Genomic DNA, 8,341 nt, shown 5'->3' with positions numbered 1-8,341 from the left:
TCCTCCTCCTCCTCCTCCTCCTCCTCCTCTTTAACATGTTCTTATGTACAGTAGAATTGTAAGTATGGGCTAATTTATCAATGTCATTCTCATACTGTGCTGACGGATCAGATATGAACAAAATTTTTGTCAGAAAATCAAAACTATAATTCCTTTCGGACAAGTGTTGGCCTATCGGAAATAAGCTTTCAGCATGAATTTCTTGACCAAATCTCCTTGAATTTTTAAAATTTCTCCTTGAAACCTCCTTGAAATCTCCTTGAATTTGGTGGGGAGTTTATGGCTGGAACCCTGTATTCAAGTGAGGCTCCTGAAGCTGTGGACAAGTTGTCATAATCCATTCATCTGTTGTTATTACGATAAGCCTGAGCCAAACGCGGACCAGCATGTTGCGAAAGCGAGATTCTGGTCATTCCCACTGTTTATCCAAGTTGACCAGTCGGTTGCAGACTTACCATTGTGTTCTTCATTTTGATCAGTCGAGATGGTTAACTGTCAAAGATGCCTACTTTTTTTCCGACAATAGGTGGCTGTCTAAGACATTTTCATCTGTATGACATATAATAATTTACAATGCTAAGGAAATGTCTGTTGTATGAAACTAGGGATGAAAGTTGCTTGTTTCAAAGTCTTGAACAGATTATAAATATGCTGACTTTTATTTACAGCTACAGCTGATCGAACTGAGAACAACAAACTATGAGCTTGAAGGCAAGAACAAGAAACTGGAAAGGGGTATTAATTTTCTCTTTATCTTCTTTTTATAATTTGATTATACCTATACTTGGAGGTTTCATCTCTAGCACTGAGGTTCATACAGTAATGACCCACCATTATTTACTGTTGCTAGCAGCAGCTCTCGTGCATCTGATCTTTTTTTTTAAATACTTTGTTTTTTAAGTAGTGTATTTTTAAGGAATAATTTTTATATTTCTGAACTCCTAATGCATCTGAAATTGGAATCTTATTTGTTAAGTGTATGATGAAAGGCATTATATAAAGGGTCTTTTCAGTTTACTTTGAATTTTTCTTGTTGTAATTCTACATGATGTCTCATCTATATAAGGTTGAGACACACTCATATTCTTCTTTGATGTGCCGTGCTGAACATTTTTCTTCCTTTTTTTTTCCAAATTCACTTTGATTTGAGGTGCTCTTCACTCCAAATGTTTGTATGATTTTTGTTCTCCAGATTTGTCTGAAATCCAAGAAAAGACTGATTACTTTGACAGGGAGCTGGCTAAAGCAAAACAGGTAGGTAGATGTAAGAGGGTTGTCTGAAAAGAAAGGTGAAAATGGACAAAACTTTTTTTTTTCATTGTGGGTGTTTTTTGCTCCATCAACACAATTTAGATTATTTTTGGGCAGACTTCCCAACCTGACGGTCCAAAGTGAAAATGTAAATTCAACTCTTTTTACTATCTGATAATGGTGTGTAGGGGGCAATACACACTTCTTGCTGTAGCCAAAATGCCAGTTGTACCCCTGAGAGTATGTGTCTCTCTTGTCATATCAAACATGAAGACCCTCATAGAGGAGCGGTTAGAGCTATACCATTTTTGCATGCAAAATGAAAAAGTCCCATGGAGATTTACTGTGCAAAGGTGAAACTGTAATAAGTGAAATGCAGATCCGTTTGAACCCAGTTATACTGCCAACCTTGGGACGAGCACAAAGTTGATGATATATTGAAATTTTAATGCTGTGAAATAGCACCAACTGCCCAGTGTCTTGGGAAATGATTCTGCTATGACTAGATTTAGGACAATATTATAATGAGTTATTTTCCTTTGTCAAAAACTTGAAGAAATTACCCTCATTCTTCATTCATGTTTTCAGGGCTTACCTTATGTATGTTAGAGGACCAAATTTCTCTAGTGCTTCTAAATTTCGATTTGTAGTGGATGTAAATTCAGATTTTTGTCTTTGAGGATTTAAAGATGTCCAGTGTGTCTGGGCACTGTTTAAAAAAAATTTATTTATTCCTTTAAGTGTTTGCATCGATATTTTAACTCATTGACAACGTGTCGGGTTCCGGGACCCAGCGAGGTCAACAAATGCTGAAGACGCGTCGGATCCTGGAACCCGGCAACTTGTACCTTTTTTTTTTTTTACCTAAACACCAATAGAATCTCAAGGGGAATGACTCCCAATGTTAAATTATTTAAACCATTTAACTTTATTGTGGTTGTATCTCTTTGACCATTGGTCACCCGTATTGTCTGCTGTAAGCAATCTGCCGAAACACGCTGACCTGACCTACTTTTTACATAAACAAGAAACAGAGAGATGCTGGATACTCCTTTCACTACCAACGAAGCGATGGGGATTACTGATTCAGGAGACGACAATTCTCCTAGCAATGTCACTTTTCTCATGGATAATATCATTTTGTATTACTTGTTTGAAACCATTCTATTTGACTACAGTCAATTCTGACCTCCGTGTGCTTAGCTCATAAAAAAAGTTTTTTTTCATGTTTACGTATAATGTGCTTTTTCACATAAAACATGATTTTTTTTCAAAGTTTTTATAAAAATAAATACATTTTATGTAATTGTACATGATGATCTTACTATTGTGTCAAATTTTATACCTGTACAGTTGATAGGTTTTTCACACTGATTTTTTAAAAATAGGTATAAATTGTGCGTTTCCAGGGAAATTCTTGGTGAAAAACTTGCGTCTTCAATGAATTAATTAGATTTTCATTTTGATGTTATGATACTAAAATAGCATAAATTTATTTATTCATGTTTTTGGTTTCCCTTTTGAACAGGCTATCAACAAAAGCAAAAAAGCAAAGGTAAGGATTTTTTCATTTTAAATATATATATGGTGCATTTGTCCTTGCATAAAAAAAAAAAAAAAGAAAATGTCAAGCAACTCATGCAATACATCTTTTTCTATTTTAGAGGTCTCTTATCACATAGTACTAGCAATTGGAGAGCTCTTTCTTTTCTCTCTTTTTTCTGTTTGTCTTTTCTTGTCTTTTCCCAGTACTACATGACTGTCATCACACCTATGTACCCCTGGTTTGTGAAATTGAGCAAAGACTGGGTATTTAAGAAGTGATTTCATCATTATCATGTCCCTCCGCTGGCAATCTCAGGGACTATCATGACTAGCTTTAAAGAATCTTGGGCAGAAGGTTCTTGTGGGCATTGGACTCGGGATATGAGGCTAGAGGCTTTACTGATTTACCCTTTCTGACCTCAGTGCTTCTGTTTAACTCAAACCCATTGTGGTAAAGTTTTACTCTTTACTGTTGTAATAATTACACATCATTGTCTTAAAATAGAAAAAAAGAAAAAAAAAACCCTATGCGTTTTCTCTTCTTCAGGATGTTGAACTGCTGTTGCAAGAGTCTGACTCTCTCCAGCGGAAACTGGTCAGCCAGGAGGAGGAGTTTCGCCTGCAGAACCAGACCTTGATGGAGGAGCTTGGTCTGGTCTGTAAATTGTGTTATTTCGTTTCTCTTGTACTCACAACTGGCAGCTGGTGAAATTAAGTTTTACTCTTTGCGACTAAAGCAGCAGAGATAACTCCCAAATATTTACGGTTCAAATTGTCACTTTTTGTATCTCATTTCTTGAAGTTGGCTGTCATTTTTCACCGCAAAAATGTTTACTTTGTGTACAGTTTGGTATTGGAAAGGTTGTAGCATAAATGAGGGGGTGAGATGCAAAACCTGCTAAGCGACATTTTGGAAAAAATTGAGATTTTTTGCTTACTAATGCACATTGTTAAAACCGGCTATCTGATGCCCAAACCCAACACATACTTAATAAAAACCACAGAAAATTCTCTCTTTTTAACACATGTTCGTGCCTATAGCAGCATTTAAAAAAAAGCTTATTTTCTCAAAAGTGCTAAAATTGATGTAGCGGGGTTTGCATCTCAGCCCCTCATAATTATTTATAGTTAATTTTGGAGTTGTTGTTGTTGTTGTTGTTATCGATCCAGCAACATCTGGGCTCTCGCCCTTCTGTCCAATGCCATGTAGTGATAAGTGCAGGTTTGCTGCAGTTGCTGTAATGTTCCGTAGAGTGTGTTGTCGAAGTTAGGTCTGGAGGGAGAAGGGTAGCTCTGATGTCATTTAGGGCTGTACAGTGGAAAAGGAAATTTTGGAGTAAAGAGCTCATTTTAACTGGTTAGGTGACATATTTGTCATCTTAATTGGAGCTTTCATTTTAAAATATTCTGAAAATGTGGTATCGGTCTCTCTGTGGATTTCAGCTAGTTTCCAGCAATGAGGAGATGAAGAAGGAGTTAGAGGCTGCCAAATCACAGGCGGCATCTACACCATCTAGTGCTGACAATGACATTAACAGCAGCAACAGTGACGAGCTCAGGAGACTTCAGGCAGAGAACGCAGCTTTACAAAAGAATCTGACAGGTGACTTTCATTATCAAAATGTTTTTACCAAACATAATTTTTTTCAAAGTATTAAAGAGTCCTTTTCCCCAAGACACTGACTTGCAATGTGTTTTGAAGCTTGACTGCAAAAAATGGTATCACCTGAATGAATCACCAAAGACAACCTTAGTCCTATTTGACACATATATTATGACACAGATGTAGGGCAAGTTACTGGTGTATGAAGCTGTAATTGCTGCGAGTGAATACTTTTTGTCAATTAGTTTCTGTTATGATGTAGAAGAGCTGTGTCTTCAATGGCATTTAAAATATTTAGAAGGCTTTTTCCATACTGTTTTTTTTGTGTGCTTATAAGCTCATTATGCAAATGGAAACATAACAAGGCCTGTTTCAGAGTTTGAAAACTCTTTTAAGAGATTTTTTTTCAGGTGGTTTTAATCCTATTTTTTGTGGTTAATCCTGCAAAAAATGTTACTTGCTGTCGTTTCTTGGATTATGTTGTGCAGCACTTTTTTTCTGTGGACTAGATGCAGTTATTAGTTTGAAGAAAGGACATTGTATTGTTTGTTAGAAGTCAAGTTATATATAACGTCTTCCCCATTCTGTCATCTGGCAGTTCTTCAGGAAAAGTATGAGGAGGTGAGCAGTTCCAAGAACAAAGTGAGTCAACGTGCCACGAGTGAGGCGGCGGATCAGCTAGGAGATGAGTAAGTGTCGTTGTGTTTTGCATCTCATTCTATTTTTGTTGAAATTTAAAGGGACTTGTTCCATTTTCTTCATATTCATAAACTCTGGTTAAATTTTATTTGTTCCAAGTTTTGTTGAAATTAGTCGAGAGATAACTAAGTTTGAACAGAATGTTTTGCTTGTTTGTTAGAAGATATTGTTTGAACAGAATATTTTGTAAAGAAAGTCTTTAAACAATTCTTTCGCTTCAGAGCCCTTTAAATGAGCCCTCTTTTTTTTTTTGACACCTGGTGTATGAAATCAGTTTAATCTGAAACGAGTGAATGTTTTGTGTACCGTGAGCTGTTGCTGTAGTTTTGTTTTCTGCCCCTGCCTCCTGTGTTTCATTAGTACAATAAAGTTTTGCAATGGTCCTCAGGTCAAATGCAGCTGCTGAAGAAAAGACAGATGATGTGGTGGATGGGTCAAATGACAGAGGTAAGAACTCATGAGGTGTTGATTTACTTTTGAATGGTCTTAATATAGACATTTTCAGAAGTGGTTTAAGTGTATCTTTTAATGATAAACAAGATATTTGATTGTTTAGGACATGTCTCACAGCTTCATTTTCTTTGACTTTCTCTTGTTTCATAGATGAGTATGGATTTTCTCGAAATATTGAAAATTTATCTTTACTCATTTTGAATGCTGTATCCTTTTAAAAAAATTCAATTTCAGCTTTGGTTATCTTGATTTTGAAAATACGTATTTTAAATTTCTCTGCCAGTTACCCAGTCAACAGATCAGACAGATTCTGTGAGTGAGTATCTTTTTGTTTTGTTTTGTTTCATGGTTAGTCCCAACATTTTGAACAATTATAGGGGTGAAGAAAGCAATCTCCTTAGAAACTTGCCTGTGCCTGCCTAAAAAGTAAGGAAGAGAAAATTACTTTTTGTGTAGTGTCTACTTCTCTGTAGGTTTGAGAATATCCTCTTTGTCTATTTCAGCTCTTTTAGAATAGAAAAAATAACGTATAAGAAACGAAAGAAATCACAAAAGTTAAAAAGGACAACTTTTGGTTTGTTTAGTGTCATGTTTGCTCGTTTTTTAGAAGATATTGTTTTAACAGAATATTTTGTAAAGAAAGTCTTTAAACAATTCTTTCGCTTCAGAGCTGCAACTAGAGTTGGACACAGAAAGAGAAGAAAAGAGAATTTTAAAGGCTCAACTGGAACAAATTCAGGTAAAAATAGCTTAACCGAACTTTGCAACAGATTCTCACTCCTGAATTTTTCTTTCCTTTCATGAAATGTCGCTTTGATTAGTAGTCTACTTTGCAAAGCCAAGACGTAAAGTAAAAGTCTTTGTAGAAACATTTTCTCACTGACATATTATTACATGGAGTGGAATGCAGTGTTCTTTAGTCTTCTTTTCTAATTGCTGTTGCTGTTCTTTATCCAACATGGCCCTTTTTCGAAATTGCAAGTTTTTCAATGTCCACTCATTTGCATAAAGTATGTGGTCTTGTAATGACCATAGTGGACATACAACGCTTTGGTACTGCAGCTGCTAATTTTCCTATGTGTAGAGTCAAATTCTCATTGAGTTAGTTGAAAGTAATATACACAGTACCTAATTTGACTAGCTGCAACACTTTGCTTAGTTGATTGATTGACTCTTTTTGGGCCAAAATATGTTTTCTACACTTGTACTGATGATATCACGTGTTATTTTTTTGTTTCAGCGTGACACTAAGACCCAGATAGCTGCTTTACAGGAGGAGGTAGACAAGGTAACCTATGTTGTAATTTGATAAAAGAAATATTTGCAAAGCCATTGATCACAGATTTGATTTTTTATGCGGAAGGTTGAGTTTGAATATAAAAAGTGGGATTCAAAATATGATATATTTAATGTCTTTACAGGAAAATTTCCTTTCAGTCGAGTATCGTGTCTGAGGATCAAATCCTCCACCTTTGAATCAATTTACCTATGAGTACACTCTGCCTATTTTCTGATGCTTTCTTTAGCTATTACCTGTGTTAAATGATGGCAGTACTGGGTTTAATTTTAAGTATGTTTGGTGTAGATTTTTGTGAATTCTTTGTTTGTGCTTTGTGGCCGTTAAGGGCTTCTGCAGACAAAGCTATTGTACAGACCTGCCACTCATCCCGATTTAATCGTGATACAGGCACTAATTAAGGGGAAAGGAATAAGAAAAAAAATGAACAACCTTGGCGCGATCTTTTTTTTCGATGTGATGGAAGTCAAACGTTGTTAAAACGCGGGCGTTTTGCGTGGATGATTCGAGTTACGTGTCAGCTATTTTCAAGACTACGAGTGTTTCAGCATCACTGCGACCTTCGCTCCACCAGTCTATCCAACTTCGACTCGAGTACATATCTTTCAGCTTTTCCTCTATTTAGAGGCCCAACGTGAACTTTTTCCTGCAAAAGTTTTGCCTAGCATACTTGCCTCTTAAAAAGGAACCAGGACACCCCCCCCCCCCTGCTTTCCCCAGTGGCCGTTATGACTGATTTGCCGTTAATCCCGATTTTTTTCACCAGATCCTGATTTTTTAACTCAGAAATCCTGATTTTTAGATTTCATAGAGTGGCAGGTCTGTATTGTATCTTAATAAACTTCAGTTTTTGTCTATTAAATAGTAAGAAAATGTAATTTTTGTCTCTTGTGAGGCAGCATGGTGTAATCAGGCGCTTGTCAAAATAATAAAAGTGAAGAAACTGGTTTGGGAATTTTTATCAAATTTTTGTTTTTTTGGCTCAACACCTTTCATGCCCATTAAAGAACACAGTTTTATGTGGATTGTAATTAAAAACGTTGATACAGACATAGAAGCTGTAAATTTTAAGTTTCTACGAACTCTCAAGCTAAGGAAATAACTATACTTTGGTGGTCATTTTCTTACTAATTTTACCTCTGAAACCTGGCGACCCCAACCTTCTTCAATGGACAATATCTTGACTTGCATCTGAGATAGAGGGATGTTTTTTCTCTCAAAAGCAGGGCAAATGAACAGGCTTTACGATGATACCTATAACTCCATACACCCCAAAATTGATGAGCGCCTGATTCCATCATGTTGTGACACTATGACTAAGTTGTATGTTCCATTCATTGGTGCTAAGGTATACATTTGTGATTTCTGTGTCTTCAGGGTACTGATAGACTAAAGAAAAAACAGGAAAGGTAAGAGAATATCTATGTCAGTATTGTGAATAAGATGTTACTTTTTCTTTTTAAGTTGCGGATACTCCATGAAAACTTTGATTC

General features: G+C 36.0%; 1 protein-coding gene across 2 annotated transcripts in view; it reads left to right on the top strand.

Annotated features, from left to right (window-relative positions):
* The window catches only part of LOC101864239 (GRIP1-associated protein 1), a 35,258-nt gene that overhangs the window by 3,734 nt on the left and 23,183 nt on the right, over nt 1–8,341 (top strand). The window contains exons 2-12 of one of the 2 annotated variants that reach the window (XM_005104094.3): nt 669–735; nt 1,193–1,254; nt 2,780–2,806; nt 3,344–3,451; nt 4,240–4,399; nt 4,998–5,088; nt 5,487–5,545; nt 5,835–5,867; nt 6,220–6,290; nt 6,792–6,839; nt 8,226–8,257. In XM_005104094.3, coding sequence (XP_005104151.1) covers nt 669–735; nt 1,193–1,254; nt 2,780–2,806; nt 3,344–3,451; nt 4,240–4,399; nt 4,998–5,088; nt 5,487–5,545; nt 5,835–5,867; nt 6,220–6,290; nt 6,792–6,839; nt 8,226–8,257 — 758 coding nt within the window. The remainder of the gene's footprint in view (nt 1–668; nt 736–1,192; nt 1,255–2,779; nt 2,807–3,343; nt 3,452–4,239; nt 4,400–4,997; nt 5,089–5,486; nt 5,546–5,834; nt 5,868–6,219; nt 6,291–6,791; nt 6,840–8,225; nt 8,258–8,341) is intronic. The other variant, XM_035971251.1, reaches the window with a different exon arrangement.

The sequence above is a fragment of the Aplysia californica genome, unplaced genomic scaffold (assembly GCF_000002075.1).
Source record: "Aplysia californica isolate F4 #8 unplaced genomic scaffold, AplCal3.0 scaffold00404, whole genome shotgun sequence".
Lineage (NCBI taxonomy): Eukaryota > Metazoa > Mollusca > Gastropoda > Aplysiida > Aplysiidae > Aplysia > Aplysia californica.
This window is presented reverse-complemented; position numbering and strand designations above follow the sequence as displayed.